This window comes from Squalius cephalus, assembly GCF_949319135.1.
Source record: "Squalius cephalus genome assembly, chromosome: 8".
Classification (NCBI taxonomy): domain Eukaryota; kingdom Metazoa; phylum Chordata; class Actinopteri; order Cypriniformes; family Leuciscidae; genus Squalius; species Squalius cephalus.
In genome coordinates this window covers 25,534,782-25,556,699 of record NC_137129.1, presented here as the reverse complement: position 1 = coordinate 25,556,699, position 21,918 = coordinate 25,534,782, and the positions used below count along the sequence as shown (strand labels likewise).

General features: G+C 41.7%; 1 protein-coding gene across 2 annotated transcripts in view; it reads right to left on the bottom strand.

Moving 5' to 3' along the window:
- top2b (DNA topoisomerase II beta) overlaps window positions 1-21,918 on the bottom strand; it is a 176,887-nt gene that overhangs the window by 112,310 nt on the left and 42,659 nt on the right. For both annotated transcript variants that reach the window (XM_079878971.1, XM_079878972.1), the window contains exon 21: window positions 668-899. In XM_079878971.1, coding sequence (XP_079735097.1) covers window positions 668-899 — 232 coding nt within the window. The remainder of the gene's footprint in view (window positions 1-667; window positions 900-21,918) is intronic.

The window sequence follows — 21,918 nt, the reverse complement described above, 5'->3', positions numbered from 1 at the left end:
AATATTTACTTTTTTGGGGTAAATACTGGTAAACATTCTTAGACATAACTGCTTTGGCTCTTGGGGCCCAAGATTCTCATCTTTGATGACTATTTTGAGTGTTTAGGATTTTTTTTCTTTTACAAAGTACTACAGCTGCCCCTATGGAAATGTATAACTGTTCCAAAAAAGTATTGTCTGGACCTTCGCTGGGAAGGAAATATAGAGACCGGACCTCTTTGAACTTTAATTGAATACCCCTGGTATATGGTGTTGTATGGCTGTATAAGCAGTGGCAGCTATTTATCACTGTAGCTATACTCAAGACACAAACAAGCTACAAAAATGGAAAACACTGGTCCCTTCACTTTTTTTTTTTCTTTGGTTATACTATCATAACATAACATGTACGAATGGCACTTGCAGTTCACCTCTGCAAATTAAGCCAAATTCCTTTACAAGAATTGTGTACAATATTAAGAAGCATGACAAATACTTTCTATACAACTAAAATAACTAAAAGCGGAAGCCTTACACATACAAGTCACATATGGCCACTCCCGATCTTAAGTTAAAATTATAGTGTACACTGTGATGTAAGTTTCAGCGATAATCATTATATGAAAGTTTGATGCTGTCACATTCCTATTAAACATGCATCAGTAAAAGAGTGAGGATAAGGTGTTACCATGGGTAGAGGGTCCTGGTGGTTGAGCATACGACTGATGTTGTTGACAATCTCTCGCGGGTCATAGTTGGGGATCTTGCATGCCCAGCCAGTCCCGATACCCTCAGCTCCGTTTACCAGTACCAAGGGAATTATGGGTATGTACCACTCTGGCTCCACCTTCTGGTTGTCATCATACAAAAACTTCAGCAGGCTGGAGTCCACAGCAGGAAACAGCAGTTTGGCCAATGGACTGTGTGAAAAGAGAAAAACTGATTTTTAGTAGAATTTGGGTGTATTTGAAGATATAGAGTTATTAACCAAAATATGTCAAACTATATGATAGTAGGATGAATGAATGAAATTAAACATAGCAAAGGGCTGCCAAAATTATTCGATCAAATAAAATTGACAATAATCGATAATGAACATTTGACTGAGTTGATTATTGATTAATTGCATAAGTACCCTGTTCACAGAAAACATACACCAGTCACATTACTTTACAGAAGTGAATAATGCATTTCTATGGAGAAAACTCATCTGAAATATAGCGGAGGACCCAAGAGTGAGCTGCAGCGGAACAAAAGTTGTTTTAAACATGATCATGCTTTATTTTAAGTCAAATAGTTTGACGTGGCTTGCCCTGTCAGGTGCTTTGACAGATAAGTGTCCTGTTAATGCATTTGAGGCATGTTGGTTCTTAGTGCATGACATCCAACTACAGATTCAGTATTCTTCAAAATTAGTAAAAACAGTGAAATACAAACTCAGAATATTACGCAAACCTGCAATAATTAAATGTTAAGTAACACAAATATATTTTATCTATTTAATTTCACTTTATTAACCAATGTTTTTGCTGCTTTGATGATCCAAAATAATTTAAACAAGCAAAATATAGCAATATATTAAACATTACAATAAGGGGTGTGATGAGATCTTTTGCCCCTCCTTGAACTGCCACCTTAACGTGGTGGAGGGGTTTGAGTACCCGAATGACCTTAGGAGCTATGTTGTCCGGGGCTATATGCCCCTGGTAGGGTCTCCCAAGGCAAACAGGTCCTAGGCGACGGGTCAGACTAAGAGCGATTCAGAAACCCCTTATGAGGCTCGTATGCGAGCGCCTGGTGGCCGGGCCTCCTCCCACAGGGCTCAGCCCGAAGGAGCGACGTGGGGCCGCCTTCCCGTGGGCTCACCACCTACAGGAGGGACCGTAAGGGGCCGGTGCTTAGAGGATCGGGCGGCAGTCGAAGGCGGGGGCCTCGACAGCCCGATTCCTGGACACGGAAACTAGCTCTAGGGACGTGGAACGTCACCTCGCTGGCGGGGAAGGAGCCTGAGATTGTGCGTGAGGTTTAGAGGTTCCGACTAGAGATAGTCGGGATCACCTCTACGCACGGCTTGGGCTCTGGAACCACACTCCTCGAGAGAGGATGGACTCTTCACCACTCTGGAGTTGCCCATGGTGAGAGGAGGCGGGCTGGTGTGGGTTTGTTTATAGCCCCCCAGCTCAGCCGCCATGTGTTGGAGTTCACCCCGGTGAACAAAAGGGTCGCTTCCCTGCGCCTTCGGGTCGGGGATAGGTCTCTCACTGTCGTTTGTGCCAACGGGCCAAACGGCAGTGCAGAGTACCCGGCCTTCTTGGAGTCTCTGGGAGGGGTGCTGGAAAGTGCTCCGACTGGGGACTCCGTCGTTTTACTGGGGGACTTCAACGCCCATGTGGGCAACGACAGTGACACCTGGAGGGGCGTGATTGGGAGGAACGGCCCCCCTGATCTGAACCCGAGCGGTGTTCAGTTATTGGACTTCTGTGCTAGTTACAGCTTGTCCATAACGAACACCATATTCAAGCATAAGGGTGTCCATCAGTGCACGTGGCACCAGGACACCCTAGGCCGTAGGTCGATGATCGACTTTGTGGTCGTTTTATCTGACCTCCGGCCGTATGTCTTGGACACTCGGGTGAAGAGAGGGGCGGAGCTGTCAACTGATCACCACCTGGTGGTGAGTTGGATCCGATGGCGGGGGAGGAAGCTGGACAGACTCGGCAGACCCAAGCGTACTGTAAGGGTCTGCTGGGAACGTTTGGCCGTGGCCGAGTCTCCTGTCAGAGAGATCTTCAACTCCCACCTCCGGCGGAGCTTCGACCGGATCCCGAGGGAGGCTGGAGATATTGAGTCCGAGTGGACCATGTTCTCCACCTCCATTGTCGAAGCGGCCGCTCAGAGCTGTGGCCGTAAGGTCTCCGGTGCCTGTCGAGGCGGCAATCCCCGAACCCGGTGGTGGACATCGGAAGTAAGGGATGCCGTCAAGCTGAAGAAGGAGTCCTATCGGGCCTGGTTGGCTTGTGGGACTCCTGAGGCAGCTGACGGGTACCGGCAGGCCAAGCGGACTGCAGCCCGGGTGGTTGTGGAGGCAAAAAATCGGGCCTGGGAGGAGTTCAGTGAGGCCATGGAGAAGGACTATCGGCTGGCCTCGAAGAGATTCTGGCAAACCGTCCGGCGCCTCAGGAGAGGGAAGCAGTGCCCTACCAACACTGTCTACAGTGGTGGTGGGCAGCTGTTGACCTCAACTGGGGATGTCGTTGGACGGTGGAAGGAATACTTCGAGGATCTCCTCAATCCCGCCGTCACGTCTTCAATTGAGGAAGCAGAGGCTGAGGCTCAGAGGTGGACTCGTCCATCACCCGGGCTGAAGTCACCGAGGTAGTCAAGAAACTCCTCGGTGGCAAGATGAGATCCGCCCTGAGTACCTCAAGTCTCTGGATGCTGTGGGGCTGTCTTGGCTGACACGCCTCTGCAGCATCGTGTGGCATTCGGGGACAGTGCCTTTGGACTGGCAGACCGGGGTGGTGGTCCCTCTTTTTAAGAAGGGGGACCGGAGGGTGTGTTCGTACTACAGGGGGATCACACTTCTCAGCCTCCCTGGGAAAGTCTATGCCAGGGTACTGGAGAGGAGAATACGGCCGATAGTAGAACCTCGGATTCAGGAGGAACAGTGCGGTTTTCGTCCAGGCCGTGGAACACTGGACCAGCTCTATACCCTCTACAGGGTGCTGGAGGGTTCATGGGAGTTTGCCCAACCAATCCACATGTGCTTTGTGGATTTGGAGAAGGCATTCGACTGTGTCCCTCGCGGCGTCCTGTGGAGGGTGCTCCGGGAGTATGGGGTCCGGGGTCCTTTGCTAAGGGCTGTCCGGTCCCTGTATGACCGGAGCAGGAGCTTGGTTCGCATTGCCGGCAGTAAGTCAGACTTCTTCCCGGTGCATGTTGGACTCAGGCAGGGCTGCCCTTTGTCGCCGGTTCTGTTCATAATTTTTATGGACAGAATTTCTAGGCGCAGCCAGGGGCCGGAGGGTGTCAGGTTTGGGGACAACACGATTTCGTCTCTGCTCTTTGCGGATGATGTTGTCGGAAGAAGATGAAGAAGATGCGGAAGAAGATGACATGACATGACATGAGATCTTTAGCCACGAGATCTCACAATATTAAAATGTGACGATATTTCTCATGAGGTGAAATGCTGTCTCGCAACATCAGCATGATGGGGTTGAGTTTGTGGCAAAACCTTTTAGAGTGCATTATATTGTTTTCTAAAGCTGCACAAAATATTAAAACCATTTAAAAATCATAATACAGCATAGTGCTACTGTGAAATGAGGCATAGTGCTACTGTGAGGCTGCAATTCAATAAATAAATACTTGCGCTGCGGGTTTCAGAGTGAAGCTCAACGCTTTATTTACATGCGTGCAGGTTGCGTGTTTCTTTCAGCTTCTCAGAGCGGCTCCGTTCACACTAAATGCTGCTCCACAGCTGTTTGGTTGGGCTTCCAATAACATGCATTTGGGAATGCATATAAAGTCTGATGCGCTTTGTGTTTCATGCAAAGTGTTGCACTGTTATCATTTATATCCCTGGAGCACATCTCAGCAGCTTGGTTAACAAACTCCATCTCCACATATTTCTGTGAGTTTGGGTTGCTTTCATCTGGGAATGCATTGTGCGCCATTTTTACCAGATTTGTATTGTAAATCGTTTAAAAACCTACACCAACACAGGAGAATACATCAATATCTTTCTAAATATGCAAATTGTTGTTAATTGCAATATCAAAATAGAAGTTTAAACCTTCCCTCTGAGTTTGCATGTCTTGATGTCCACATGTTCTTGTTTAAGAAATTACATTGGTTGTAGAAGTGGCCAGATATAAAAGATTAAGTGGACATTTGAATTTAAATGTTTTTTTGGCCAATATTAAACAAGGACTTGATCATGCTGTAAAATGTAACAACAAAAATCACCAGGCCGTTGGTGCCCTCTGTAGGCATTTATAATACAAAATATATGTGTTGATTGTTTATATTTTGAATATTACATGATTAGGGCTGGGAATCGTAAGAAATTTTCCGGTTCCGGTTCAGATTCCGGTTCCGCCAAACGATTCCAGTTTCGGTTCCGGTTCCCATTCAATAAAAAATATTAAAACTAATAAAAAAAAATAGTAGTAAGGGAAAAAATGCACAATCCTTTTTGTGTTTATTTCTTATTGTCAAATGAGTTTAACAGACTGGTAATATCAACAAATTCAACATATTATTTAGCAATTTTTGCAAAAATAATACATTTTTCTGAAGGAAAATAAACATTTCTGCATTCTCTAGGATAATTTGGGACCTCTCCTAGCTTATTGTATCTTCAGCAGTGAAGATTACCCTCTCAGAAGGGGTAGAATATGCTTGAACACACATGTAAGATGTGTGTAGAACAGAATATTTTTAAAATCGGTTTGAATGATTGATTCATAAAGACTTCACTTGTTTCATTACTGGATGAATCAGCGCTCTAGCAGTTAAAGGGGTCATATAATGCCATTTTTGTACAAGCTAATATGATTCTTTAGGGTCTAAATTAAAAGTTTGTAATATACTTTAATTAAAAATTCTCATTAGTATTGGAAGAAAACACTCATTTTACCTGGTCAAAAACAGCTGTTTTCAGCACGCCGTTTAAGTGCATGTGTCTTTAAATGATAATGAGCTTTGCTCACCCCGCCCCTCTGTTTTGTGGGGCGTTTTTCCACAACAACACACGTGGAGTGTTGCCTTGACAACAGTTGAGGGTAACGTTATATTTTGAAAAATGGCAGCGGGAGTCTCTGAGGACACTGTGCAACCGTATCAATTTGAACCGGAGTTGGAAAACAGGACGTTTCTGAATGGTTGGTTAAGGTAATGTCACTTTGATCTATCGTTGTGTGTACTGGCAGGGTAGAGTAGTGAGATACGAACGCTATGTGTTTACTGATGTATACGTTAGTTCATTGACAGATTGATGTTACAGCTAATGGTCATGAAAAACTTTTTTTCTGTAAATGTAGGCTTGTCAGTGATGCGTAACGTTATCTATGCAGTGTTAGGTACAACTGTCAGGGCTGAAGCACTAACATTTTACTGATCTGTTTAAAAAATAAGCAGTCTGTGAGACTATGACAGTCATTAGGCACATAAACAACACATACTCAGACAGGAGCTAATACCTTTTTCAATGTTCTTGTTTATAAAGCAGTCTGGTGAAATGATTCACGCAAACATGAAAGCATTGCTGTTGATCGTGGGGAATATTGAGAGACAGCTCGCTCACGAGCGAGGGCGGGTCTGTGTTGAAACACTGCTGTCTATCAACAATCGCGGGAGGGGCATCGATTTTGTGACGCCACAAAATCGAACGGCTTGATTTGAGATGGGGGAAAACATAAGAAGATTTTTAAAAAAACACTGGATGGATTTTTATCATTTTATGATGGTTGTGTATAGGCACTGTCAACACACATTTCAGTACAATCAACTTGTAAAAGTGCATGTACCATTATAGAGCTGGTAAGTCCCGCCCATCCGTAAAACCCCACTGGACCTCTAGGTTGAAAAATCGTCAATGCAAGTGAATGTGAGAAAATAATTATTTTCTGGTCCCGTTTGAATTGTGCCATGAATGTGAACATATGTTGTCTGTGAATTTTTTATATAATTTTTCCTGTTACGAGTTTGACAGTATATTGTATGATTCTTTGGCTAGCAGTTGTGGAAAAGACATAACGAGAAAGACTACATGTCGCCTATGTGACGTCACCCCATAACACATTTTCCCTCCACTTGTCAAATCACGGTGCTAATGCTGCGATAATCTATGGAGACAGATCGAGATGCTTGTGTGTTTTGTACCCAAATGTCACCATTCAAACCAAATGGGCTGTTCTTTCTTCAGATTCCTGTCTGAAACGCGTCGAAAGCAGAAGCGAAGAGTTGTAGTCCACAAAGTGCTCTCACACAAAGTCTAACCGTATCAAACTTCTACCCGCTAAATTGTAGCATTCTTCACACGAAAAATTATATAAAAAATTCACAGACAACATATGTTCACATTCATGGCAAAATTCAAACGCGACCAGAAAATAACTATTTTCTCACATTCACTTGCATTGACGATTTTTCTACCTAGAGGTTCAGTGGGGTTAGGGGAAGGGGCGGGACTTACCAGCTCTATATGACCCCTTTAATAAACAGAAATTGCATGTGTCTTGTGGAAGAACATTGTTGTCAGAGCTACTTCTCTCTGTTTATGTCTAAGATGAGTCATGCAAGGTACTGGGCTACTCCGAAGCAGCTGCAATCCGCTGGCCGGTCTAAAGTAGTCTGAGTATAAACGCTTATTACAGGCTTATGGTAGTGATTCAGGATAAGACAAAATACGGTTTGAAAAAACGCATTCATGATGTACTCGCTCGTGTAAATTTAGTAAATTCTGAACACAAAGTTACAGACTGCAGCTTTAACAACAGTCATCTTTATGAATGTTTTGAGGCATCAGATGTAATCGATACACTCGTTATTTGAAGGCAGTGACTTTCAAAAGGTGATTTACTCTATTTTGGTTGCTACCTTAGACATTGGTGTTTATAATCGAACTATAAACTTTTATCTCAGTACTTCTTTGAAATTTTAATATTTGTAACAGAAATATAGATGTGATTGAAAAGACTGTGAAAGTAAAGCTGTTTCATATATTGACAACTGCTCTCTCTGGGACAACAACAGCGCAAACAGATTCGAAAGTTTTGGTGTGAAGTTTTTGTCATTTAAGAATAAGATCGCGTGGATGTTTGAATCGAGATCAAGATCTTTTAAAGATTAATCGTGCAGCTCTACTGTCTTTATACTCTCTCTGTGTTGATATCTGATGCAAAACGTATTTGAGTAGCGCGAGGGCTTTTCAGTGCATTCATTACTATTTTACTATGAGATGAGACGTAAAGCTCCCAGCACTTCTCCCACACATCACACCAGAACCATTTTCGGAACCGAAACTTATTAGATTTTAAAAATATTTTTAAAAAGCACTAACAGTTCTGGATAAGAACCGATTCTCAGTTCCCAATCCTATACATGATGTATTTTAATAATGTTGTTTAAAAAAACATTTGATTACAAGCTTTTGAACCAATTATTATTGCCTCATTGTTATTATATATGTATTTTCAAGTCATTTTAACCCTCTGAGGTCGGCAAACGCGGCGGCGCGTTTTGCTGGATTTTCTTCACATTGTAGCACAATAAACTTAAATTACTCCGTAATTTATGGTCATACAGAAAAAAAAAGGAATCTGTGAGATGTCTACTTTTGTATGTGTCCACTTACAATCAAATCAAAACATTGTGCTTTTGTAAAATAAAGAAAATAAACAGGGTGTGCTTTCTGCCTCTCCGTCTCGGTGAACTTTTTTTTCTTGAGCACGTCTATAAACTGAAACAAAACTCAGCGAATACTTGTCACACATTTATGAGCCATATATCTTTATAAACATTTAAGTGTGTACTTTTAAATGATCGGATTCAAACTGAAAACAAAAAAAATGTTTAAGTAATTTGTATAAAACCAACAAGATGTCCAGTTTCTCAAACCCTTGCTCATTATTTTTAATTTGACCATGCCCACGCGCGCAAAAGAGATTGACATGCAAATCGTCCACATGGAACGCAACCTTGTGAGCTCGTTACCTCAAAAACAAAGCACCAAACTTCATAAGTCTCTGCTTTTCGTCGAGTTTGGAAGGCATGCCGTGAGCTTACATTGGATTTACCTCAGAAGAAGAATGCGATTTGAAGACAAGAAAGATGTAAGGTAAGAAATTCTTAATTATATTAGTTAAATGTTATTGTTGCATAAACTTCACATTGCAGTTGAACTGTTGCTAGATATATGGTGAATATTATAATATTTAGACCCGTGTTTACTGTTAAATACTGTGTTTGTGGATATATGCTCAAACGTAGATATAATATGGTAACCATAATGTATCATATTTTGGAGCGCGCTGTGCGTTTGAATGTTTCATATTTTGGAGCGCGCTGTGCGTTTGAAAAGCAAAACGCACCAAACATTAGGCTTCATGTTTTTACTCCAATCTCATTTCATATCATCATAACGAATGGAAACATTTGAAGTAACATATGATAATCAATATATTTTTCTCTAGCGTAGTTGTTACTGAAGTGAACCTTTTGAAAGATTTATAGGCTGCTATAGGTTATTGTTATTATTATTATTTTATGCAGCACTGCGTAGCCTATGCCTACAAGGCACAACAAAGCATTATATATTGTTGGAAACATTTGTGTGTGTGTGTATTCTGTGAATTTTAAAAAGCAATTTTAACCAGAAAATCTAAAATCTATTCCCAAAATCGTGCAATATAATGACAGTATAATAACAAAGCATATAATGCTTTGTGTTTTTTTTTTCAGGACCAGATGGCCCACTGATGAGTCCTGCTGACTTCAACATTCACATGAGTCTCTGTACATGAACATGGTAAAGTGAAAATCAAACACCTTGGAAATGAAAGGTATGTACAATGTTTTTAGGAATGGCACAAAGGTCTCTGTCTTTGGATCATTGTTTTCAATAGTGTGCTTTTTTGTCATTTGTTGTGTATCTTTGGATTATGTTGAGTTGTAAATAAATCCAAACAATCAAAAAGCCATTATTTTTTAAATCTCCTCAATCTTTGTGCAAGGTTGCTCATAATGATAGGGCCTGATAGCTCCTAATAGGGCCATTAGGGGAGGGTCTTTGTCTTTCTCGGGTGTGAAAAGCCATCAATATTCAGGATGTGTTTACGCCTACTCGCATAAAGCTTTCTTACACAAAACACGTCTTACAAATTTTAAATCAATATATTGTCTTATCTGAATGAGCAGTCAGTATGATTTTCACATAGTTTTGAAGCAAATATTCTAGGCTACATGATACAATTTCTTGTGAAGAAATAATCAGTATGGGTTTCATGGCCTTATTTCAGTGACAATTTTTTTTTGTATTTTCACAAACCACGCATAAATGTCATCTCAAAACTACAAACTTTTACATACATGCTGCTGACATATTATTGTAGCAGAGTTTGTGCTGAATACAGTGTAATCAGACTTTAGCCATGAAAATGTCACAAGCAACAGAAATAAGCACAAATGTCAGAGCATGTCAGAACACCTCCAGGGCCAGAAAACACCTCAGACCCCAGAGGGTTAAAGGCTGTTGTTCACTTGGGTCTATTTTTATTACCACAAAAAAAAAAAATCTAATTCAGTCACTTTCAGTCGAATAAAAGACTATTTCTCCAGACTATATTTCGTCATTATAGTTTTCTTAAAAATAGAGTTAAAATATAGTTTCATTCTCGTGAACCCAATATTGTGCATCTCATCTCGTGAGCTATATAGTCACACCCCTAATCACAATAGCATTATATTAAACATTACATTTGTGTTTCTTTCTCTTTTTTTCTTCAGATGGTGGATCTGCACCTGGACCTAACCATGACACGTCCCTGAAGTCCAATATCACCCTGTAGTCCAAGACTGGTTGCCCACTGAAGCTAAGCAGGGCTGAGCCTGGTTAGTACCTGGATGGGAGACCTCCTGAGAAAAAACAGGTTGCTGCTGGAAGAGGTGTTAGTGAGGCCAGCAGGGGGTGCTCTCCCTGTGGTCTGTGTGGGTCCTAATGCCCCAGTGTAGTGACGGGGACACTATACTGTCAAAGAGCACCGTCCTTCGGATGAGACGTTAAGCCGAGGTCCTGACTCTCTGAGGTCATTAAAAATCCCAGGATGTCCTTCGAAAAAGAGTAGGGTAACCCCGGCATCCTGGCCAAATTTGCCCCTTGGCCTCTGTCCATCATGGCCTCCTAATCATCCCCATATACTGATTGGCTTCATCACTGTCTCCTCTCCACCAGTAAGCTGGTGTGTGGTGGGCGTTCTGGCGCAATATGGCTGCCGTCGCATCATCCAAGTGGATGCTCCACATTGGTGGTGGTTGAGGAGATTCCCCCATCTATGTAAAGCGCTTTGAGGTCTCAGAAAAAGCGCTATATAAATGTAACGAATTATTATTATTATTATTGAAGTGCCAGCCTCATCAGCCCTGTGAAGGTCTCATCGACACGACCAATCTGACTTCTGACCTGTAACGCTGCCTGGATCATAATCATACACTGTTCGCTTGTTGGCCAGAGGAGAACTGGCCCCCGACTGAGCCTGGGTTCTCCCAAGGTTTTTTTCTCCATTCTGTCACCTGATGGAGTTTTGGTTCCTTGCCACTGTTGCCTTGGCTTTTGGCTTGCTTAGTTGGGAACATTTAATATTCAACAATATTATTGATCTGCCTTATTTAGGGTGGACGATGATGCAATTTTCTTCTAGAAACAAACTTTGTTGTATTATTCATGTTATCAATGTGAAGCTGCTTTGATACAATCTGTATTGTAAAAAGCGCTATATAAATAAAGGTGATTTGACTTGACTTTTTTTGTTGCTGAAATAAGAGTGCTCTTTTTAAGACTGCGCATTCTTCTCCTGTGCCCTATTCTTCTGCAATCCAGAATGGCAGCACAGCTAAAAGGTTTGTTTGATCTGCGCCCTCTAATGCACAGGCGTGAATTTGCATTTCCTTTAACCCTCTAGGGTCGACAAACGTTTTGCTCGATTTTTTTCACATAACAGACTTAAAATACTCTGTCATTTATGGTCATACAGACTTAACAGGGTATCTGCACAATTTTTAAAGTCAAATTTAAGGCTTTTTAAGACCTGAAGAAATCAAAATTAATACTGTACATTAGTGGTGCGCAATATTGACAAAAATATGTCTAGATATTTTCAAAGTTTTGTTGATAATAATTAAATGATACAGGCTACAGTCGGCTCTTGAAGACGTAGACTCGGACATGTTCCGCGCGAGCTCATCTGACGTCAGCGAGTTTACGGACGTAGCATTAAGTTTCGTAAACACACTAACAGAACAAGCAACGGAAACTGTAACTATTAAGATATTCTCAAATCAGAAACCATGGGTGGACAAAAATATTCGTGTTGCAGTGAACAAACGCACGGAAACATACAACGCCGGTCTTCTGTCAGGGAATATGAGCGAGTACAAATCATCGTGCTATGCTCTTCGCGACGCAGTAAAAGACGCCAAGCTCCGCTACAGGGATCGTGTGGAGTCTCACTTCCAACTAAATGACTCCCGACGCATGTGGCAGGGACTGAGGACCATCTGCACCTTCGGAACCAATTCCTCTACAGAGGTGAGAGCAGATCCATCGCTGGCTGACGAGTTAAACTCTTTCTTTGCTCGCTTTGATTGCAATCGCGGCAGCGCAACTCTGCCTCTCGGCGCGAGAAAGTAGCGGACAGAGCGGTGACAACCCTGCAATCACCGTGTCGGAGGACGAGGTTAGGCAGGCGCTAAAGCGAGTGAATGTCAGGAAAGCAGCTGATGGCATCTCTGGTCGCGTTCTGAGGTGGTGTGCTGACCAGCTCGCTGGATTGTTTACATCTATCTTCAACAAGTCCCTTGCTACCTCCGTGGTCCCCTCATCTTTTAAAAAATCTGTCATCATTCCTGTGCCGAAGAACAATAAACCCTCATGCCTGAATGACTATCGTCCAATTGCCCTCACATCCACAGTCATGAAGGTATTTGAGAGACTGGTAAAAAACAACATCTGCTCCTTCATACCTGATACACTGGACCCTCTTCAGTTTGCCTATCGGCCAAACAGATCTACTGAGGACGCCATCTCTCACGTCCTACACTCCTCCCTCACCCACATCGACAGCAAAAATGGGAACTATGTAAGGCTGCTTTTCATCGACTACAGCTCAGCCTTTAACACTATAATTCCCAGCAAAGTGGATTCAGGACTTTCTTTCATACAGACCCCAGGTAGTGAAAGTAGGCCGGTTCACCTCCGACTCCATCACCCTGAGCGTAGGAGCGCCACAGGGCTGCGTTCTGAGTCCCCTACTTTACTCTCTCTACACACGATTGCGTGGCTTCTCACAGCTCCACTTCTATTGTCAAATTCGCTGACGATACAGTGGTTCTGGGCCTTATCTCCAACAACAACGAGACTGCATAAATGGAAGAGGTTGAGAAATTAACATCTTGGTGCCAGGACAACTGTCTCTCTCTGAATGTGAAACAAAACCAAAGAGCTGATTGTGGACTTCAGAAAGAGACAGCAGGCCTTCACTCCTCTTATGATCAGTGGGACACCTGTGGAGAAGGTGAGCAGCAACAAGTACCTCGGTGTGAACATCTCTGAGGATCTTACTTGGACCTCTCACATTCACACACAGGTGAAGAAAGCCAGGCAAAGACTATATCATCTGCGACAGCTGAGAAAATTCAGGGTATCACCAACGATCCTAAAAACTTTCTATTCAGGGGCCATAGAAAGTGTATTAACTCAGTGTATCACATTGTGGTATGGGAATAGCTCAAGTCACGACTGCAAAGCACTTCAGAGAGTTGTGCGCTTAGCTGAGCGCATCTCTGGGTCTTCTCTTCCACCCCTGCAAGACATTTACCACAAACGCTGCAAGAGTAGAGCCAACAAAATTATTAAAGACTTCAACCACCCACATAACTGTCTCTTCAACTTGCTGCCATCTGGTAAGCGCTATCGCAGCGTGAGGTCAAAAACAGAGAGACTTAGGAGAAGCTTCTTCCCCCAGGCCATCAGGCTCCTAACTCGGTCTCTTAACATCATCTGTACTTTGGACATTAATACCTGCACTCAGCACTGACTGCTCTTTATTGTAACGCAGCTACAAAACCGCATCCTTTTGCACTTTACATTGCTGCTATGTAACCCTCGTTACTATTGTCTGTACATTTCTGTAAATATTCTGTTTAGCTTACAGATTTTTTATTATTAGAAATTTTATCTTTATATTGCTTAAATTGTTAATTATTTTTAGTGTTTTATAATATTGCACATCTTGGAGTGGACCCTATTTACATTTCACTATTGGTTGTATATTCTGTATATAACTGTGTATGTGACAAATAAAAATCTTGATCTTGATCTTGACAATGATATTTTACTGATTGTATTTTTGTACTGGTACCCTGGCTGGTTTAAGCCTGTTGTTGACAGAAGACTCACGAAGATATTCATATTTTATTATATTCTATGCAGTGGTCACAGTTCACAGTAGTGACCGAAATTAACATTTTTATTAAGGGGCAATATTTGCCACCTTAAATTGATTTCCAGGGGCATTGTCACCATATATGGATATTGTTTCTAAACGTATTTAGAGGTATGCATCACCTTTTATGTCAATTTCTAACATTCAAATTAAATTATATTAGAATAACACAGTACCAATGTCAAATTAAATCATTAAATTAAAATCCATCCTTGCAGTGCAGAGGAGACACAGAAGGGGCATCAAAACTGGCATTACTATATTTACACTTCATTTACAATTGCATAAATAAATTGCTATTGCTATAAAATGCTATTCAATATTTAAATATGAAATTATTTATAATTTTAACGTTTTAAAGGATACTTTAAATATGAAACTGAAACCACCAGTAGGTGGCGGCAAGTCACTGTCTTAAGCGAGTTGTTGGAGTCAACCGATTTGTTCAAACGGCTGATTCATTCAGAAAAACAAGTGATTGTTCATTGAATCGTTAAAATTATTCGTTCAAAACGTGGATTTCAGTAAAAAAGAAAAAAAAAAATCATCGGCTTCATTACGAAATTCTCGTCGGCAATATAAAGTGAAAATTGACAATATTGTGTCCAAAAAGTAACTCACAGTGTTAACTTTATTGTTAATTTAACTGTTGTATAAAATAAATAGCACATCTGCAATTGTGCAAAGGAAAATGGCACTCTTGCTCATGTGATATTCTAATATAACAACATATAATATAAATATAAGACAAAAACTCATTTGGGGACATCTATAAACTGACACATCACGTAGTGAAAGCAAGCATGAGAGAAACGCGATGTCAGCTCATACTCGCAGTGCCTCGTACATAGTTAAAACAATGATTACAATATCATCATAGTTCATAGACAATATCGCACACTCCTAAGCACATAAAGAATGAACTTACAATTGAACTGACATTTACTCGTTTTCTTCTCTCCTCTCGCGTGCAGGAGACAGACGTAGGCTAATATACTGCCGTAAGTGACGCGAATTGTCACGTGAACAAGCAAATCCACCAAGATAGAATTAAAAAAGCCGCTAATTAGATAGTTTTAATTTCGAAAGCATTTAGATAAGTCTAAGTCAAAGTGTCATCTAAAATTTAAGACCTTTCATAAATAAAAATAAGACATTTTTAAAAAAAATATATATATTTTTTAAGACTTTTTATGGCCTTAAATTTAAAAAATCTAATTTAAGACCTTTTAAGACTTTTTAAGGATCCGCGGGGACCCTGCTTAAGAAATATGAAAAAATAAACTGTAAAATGTCTACTTTTTTATGTGTCCTCTTACAATCAAAACAAAACATTGTGCTTTTGTAAAATAAAGAAAATTCATGAGTTTAATAAGAATCATGTACTTTAAGTCGTCTTGCGACGCTGTGGGGAATAATACTATCCTAATAATAATCCTGGAAAATGTACCTCAAAACTCCTGTTTTAGTTTCACTTCGAGGAGCATCGGATCCAGCTGAGGATTGTGAATAGTAAGTTCTTTAATCTTAAATGCTTTGTTCTAATCGCGATATGGAAGTGTCTGTAAACCGCAAAAAGACTGTTTAAATATGAATCGCGTGTCTGTTTGTGAATGAATGAACGGCACAGATGCGTGCTGTTGTTTACTACAGTAGTAAACAAAAGCGCGCATCTGTGCCGTTCTTTCACACTCGCACCTAAATTATTAAACATGTTACTTTTACATGAACACATCTACTAGTTTAGCTTTTACCAAACTATATTGCTATACTGAGATGAGTAAAAATCGACTGAAATATGTTGAAATAAAATGTCTTTGTATAAGCAACGTATTAAACTACTAATTTAAATTTATATACTAATATATCATAAAAACGATATGTTACAGACAAAATATGAATGTTTGGACAAGATTTCGTTGATTAGTTTTGGATAGATTATAAAGTTTTTACTGTAAAAAAAGACTACTGCCATATCAAATAAGCTTTTGTTAGCCAATTTCTGCTCATATGTTAAATATTGAGCATATGGGATGTTTTGTCAAAAATAAAGTAGGTATATTGAATTATCAACTAAGATGTTATTATAGTGTTTGTTCCAATATTCAAACTAATGAATCCTTAACCCTCTAGGCGCCACGGTCCAGTTTACTCGACAAGATGCGGCACTGAATAAAACGGCCGATTTTGTCAAATAGGGTGTCAAATTTCGTTCGACCTCCCCTCCACTAGATGGCAGACATGTCATACTTCATCCCTGACTCAAAAAAACGTCATGCTTCTATACAAAATCTTCGAGCTAGAGCGCATTGAATCAGTGCGAACAAAAGCGGAGCTAGTGTGCGAGTGAGCCATTTTATCAGAGCAATATTGTCAACGTCAGCGAGTATTTGCATTAGATTATTATTATTATTATTATCTAATGGCATCAAAAAAGCTTACCCACAATGAAGTGTTGGGTCTTCTATTCGCGGACCCTGATTCTGAAGGGGAATAACGTTATCTGCCTTCAGAAAATGACGGTGATTCTGAAAGTGAAAGTATACCCCTACATCAAGCACAAACGGTGAATCCTTTGCCCAATATAGATGATCCTTTGGCCAATGTCAGCGGTGGGAACAATGTTTCCCGGGGTCGGAGTGCTCATCGCGAACTTAGCAGGCGTGTTAGTGTTGTGGGGAACAAGGCGGCCGTGGGAGATTTTTACCGCGCTAGCCATGGTGACCGTGTGCCTCACCGCAATCGCGGCGACAGTATTGTGGTGGAGGCTTTGTCTAATGCCACTGGGTATGTTAGACGAGGTCGAAGTATTCATAGGACAGTTAGGGGGCAACGTGGAGGCAGGGTGGGGAGTCGCAAAGACAATGACAGTAGTCCAAGCTGTGCACACCCGGCGCGCGCGCAAGGCAGATCTGGCCGCGCCCGCGCTGCTCGTAGCAGGAGCAGAGGCAGTGTGACACGGGCAGAGGGGCTATTATGCATAGTCTATCGCAAGACCACACCATGAAACACTACAAGAAATGTCACCTGGATGGATAGGGAGTCATTATCTCTACAGCAAAAGCCCTGCAACATAAATTCTTTTTTTTTTTGTCTGCCATTTATTAGTAATGATTTACACTGTTGATTTACTATCTATTTCCCTGACCATTTAGTAGTGTACAATATGTGTTATTTTTTGTGTGTTCATGTCCTTGTGATGTGTGTGTCTTTGTCAGCTAAAAAAAAAACAACCAAAAAACCACAAAAAGAAAAAAGAAATACTAACATTGTCTCTCGTCTTGTCTCGTCATCTCACTCATGATCTGTGCCTTGCCGTGGAGAGTGAGCTTTTGAACTAAACAGGTCTTGTCTACTTGTGTTTGTGTGTCATATGAATAATATACATGTGCCCCATACATGGAATCAGAGTGCCTACTGTATGTAGTAAATGGAAAATCTCTACAGCAAAAGGCCAACCGCTACATGCATTCGGTTTGTTTCTACCATTTATTAGTAATGATTTACACAGTTTGTTTACTACTTACTATTTACCTGAGCATTCAGTATTGTGCAATATAGCAAACAGAAGGTGAAGGGCATTTTTGGGGGAAAGAAGTGCTGCATTTTATCATTTAAACATGTGACTTTTCATGAAAATTCTATAATCCAAGATGGCTGCCACCATATGACGTCATAATATGCAAATTAGATGGGAAAATGTAATCCCTACATAAACTTTGGGTCATCCTTAATATTTCTCTAATTTACAGAAAGTCTCTATCTTTTATCACTTTTAAGATATAGCCTTTTGAAATTAAGATGTCAAAATCGAACGTTTTAGGAAAAAACCTCTGGCGCCTAAAGGGTTAACTTTGAAATACGTATGATAAAATGTATAATTTTTACAAAGAAAGATTACACTTGAAATATTGTTAAAATTGTAATTGTTGTTTTAATTGTAACCTTTTTAATAAAAAAGCAAAAAATATATTTACAACGTAGATGTTAACAAAATCTTAATAGGTCAATATAAGCCTTCTCATTCAATTATTTTTATTGTGTTTTATTAGTGACAAATTTGGGGAGAGGATACATATTACAAAACTTTCTGAAATATATATATTTCTTTTGTCTTCGCATTCTTTCTTGTGGTACCCTCTCAGTGACAGACCTGAATGAAAGGCCCATTATGCAGCTCATTATGCAGGTCATTGTCTTCTCAGATGTGAATCACAGCATTATTCATGATCATTTATGCCCCCACGCATATAGCATTTCCAAATAAATAGTGTCTTACAAAATTTAAATCAATGTATTGTTTTATGTGAATAATTAGGCAGGATGATTTTCAGATCATTTTGAAGCAAAAACCCTAGACGACAACATCCATTAGTTAAAAGTCTTGTGGACACATATTTAGTAGAGATTCACCGATTGATTGGCTGGTGACCGGAATTGGCAGATTTTCACGTGATCGGCCATGACCGGCGGCTGGCCGGACAGTCTGACATATGCCGATTTTATGCCGGTCAAATGCACTCTAGAGCCGCATGATTAACATTGCGCAACATCAGCATCACACATGCACACGGAACACACATGTAGGAAACCTCGTGAATTACGGCCGTTTCACACCGCAAGCATGAGCAGCGCATGAGCAGCGTGTATTTTTTCCGGCGTGCATGTTAATCAATGAATGCATTCACACCGGGAGCAGGAGCAGCACTTGAGCGCCAAGCAGCAGTGAAGCGTGGGTTTCAGCGCAGAGTCTATATTTGCTGTGTTGCTCACACTCAATTAAAATGAAAGCATACTTTTGATGGACAAAATAAATAAGATTTCACACAAAAAGTGCCCAAAATGCACAGAATTTGCATGTCTAGTGTGTTTTAACAAGAACTGGAATAGGCTATGTCAGAAAAGAAAATGAAGACTCAAAAATATTTATAGAAATTTTACCCATTTAAACTTGTTTTTATTATTCAGTTTCCCAGTCGTTTCCCTGCACTTGCTCCACTTGCCCGAGCTTACCTCTCTGCACCATGTACAAGCGTTGACAGTGAGCGCTTGTTTAGCCTGGCTGGACATGTGGCAGATGAGAGAAGAGACAGACTATGGTGACAAAGCAGAAATCCTTATGTTTGCGAAGAAAAACTTGCCATTGATGTACAAGTGATTGCAATAGTCTTTTAGTTATGCAAAAGATCAATTGCGATTGTGTGTGTGTTTTGAGAAATATCTTTATACTTCAAGGTTATATTTATTTAATTTTTATTTGTTATTTGTATATTATTTTATTACCATTACCTGCTCTCCCTGTGTTCATTCAGAAGTTTAGTTTGCTAAATATATCTCCAAATCGGAATCGGCCAAGAAAATTGTAGTTGGTGCATCTCTAATATTTAGTGTTTTGTGGCCTTATTTCAGAAACTTTAAGTTTTAGTTCCCTTTCGAGGGAACTCGCGATGCGTCAATGACGCTTTGGGAACGCCCCCAGCGTGATTGCGTCTGAAGCATCTATGTCAACTTAGTCCAATGGAATGAATGAAATGCGCGTCACGGGCGGATGACGTCATGACCAGGAAGATACAAAAGCGCATCCGGTGAAACCGGCATTAGCTTCTGTTGCCTCAGCAAGCGATCTGTGTCAAACTGTCTGTCTATATTTACTGTTGTCTGTCACACGTTACTATGGCGAAACAAGTATTTAAGCAGTGTGCTTATCCTTGCCCGCGTTATTTAATGGGTGGGGATACACATGAGCTTTGTGTAATGTGTTTGGGAGTGGAGCATGCGGTGTCAGGCCTTCGAGGGGGCTGATTGCTTCCTCTCCGTACGCTCCGCTCTCGCCTGTCACTTTTCGAGGAAAGTGGCGAGGCTCGTGAGCCTCAGGGTGCTGGACCCGCGGCTGCTGAGGCAGCGCGGAGAAGGCATACCTGGGGTTCGCAAATGGATCTTTCAGCGGGGTTGGAGACGGATCCGAGGATCCTTTCTCCTCCCTTACCTGGGGGATCCAGCACTCTCTCTTCCGTGTCGGGAGCCCGCTCTGCGTATTCTCCCGCTCGGGAAGAGAGCCTAGTGCTTCGATGCTCTAGTTCTGAGGAGGTAGATGTATTAAGCACTGGCAGTGACACACATTATAAGGGGGAAGAGGATTCGCCATCTCTTTCCCCCGCATATGAGGAGTTGGTGGATGTTATCACTCGAGCTGTAGAAAAGTTACACATTGATTGGCCAGCCGAGAAAAGAGGTGCTCGTCCCAAAAGTAAATTAGACGAGCGCTTCTTATCATCTAATGTTTCACCTCCACCACGAGACCTTCCTTTTTTCCCCGATGTTCATAATGAGTTATCCAGATCATGGAATAAACCATATTCATCTCGTCTTTTCAGCCCTCATGTACACACATATTCACAAATAAGGGGGCTGAAAGAGTATGGTTATGGGTCGATGCCGCGGGCAGAACAAACGCTCGCGAGTTATTTATCTCCCGGTACAGCATCGTCCATGAAGGTCTCAGCTTTACCCACAAAACCATTAAAAGTAACATCTAATTTAGTGGGTAAAGCCTATACGGCAGCGGGTCAAGCCGGAGCCTGCCTGCATACTATGGCAGTGCTCCAAGCATATCAGGCAGATCTGCTGGGAGATTTGGACAAAAGTGAGGGGGTGGGGCCTGACGAAATTCGAGAGCTTCGTCGGGCCACGGACTTATCTTTAAGGGCTACTAAGGAGACCGCCAGAGCAATTGGGCGGTCTATGGCAGCATTAGTAGCCACTGAAAGACATCTCTGGCTTAATCTAGCAGAGATAAAAGATAGAGATAGATCTTTTCTGTTAGATGCACCTGTTGATCCATCTGGTCTTTTTGGCGATGCTGTTAATTCAGTAGTTGAAAGATTTCAAGAGTCAAAAAAGCAAGCAGAGGTTTTTTAAAAGTTTCTCCCTCGCCGTGTCCAACCCACTGGGGCTGCTGGGCGTGAGCAGCCCCAGCCGTCTAGCTCCTCATATCGAGCACAACAAAAGGAGAGTGTTGCGTCTCGTGCGCCTCCACAGAAATATTGGAAACAGACGCAACACTCTCAGTCGAAGTCTTCTAAACCGAAGACCGATCTGAGGGTCGTTCTTCAGGCGAAGAAGGCTTCGACTCAAAAGAAGAAGTCCTGACGCTACCAGTGTCAGACCAGTGAGGGTAGCCCCAATCAAGATGGAACGGTGTACACCTCAGTATACGGTGCCCGTTCCATCTCGATGCCCTCAGGGGGCCGTTCTGCCAATCCCGCCACCCTCAGCGTCTCGGGGCGCAGCGGTCTCCAGCGAGTTTCTGGCGCAGTGCCAACCCGACATTGCGCCAGACTCGAACCTTCTGAGGGAGGTTCAAAAACAGTCAGTTCAGGTGTCTCCTGCCAGTTTGCTTCAGGTTCCAGAACTGGCTGTATCAAATATACCAGAGGCCAGCCTCGAGAGGCTGGTTCCCTTAGTAGATTTTCTGGCGGAATGGAAGAATCTGCCGAATATATCTCAATGGGTCCTGCAGATAGTAGAAAAGGGTTACAGAATCCAGTTTGGTTCTCGTCCACCACGCTACAACAGGGTGTTGCTAACGTTAGTACAGCCCGAGCAGGCTCTGGTAATGGAGCAAGAAGTGAAAGCTCTAGTAGAAAAGGAGGCTATAGAGCAGGTGTATTATCCCGACAGAGAATCGGGTTATTACAGCCGTTATTTCATTGTT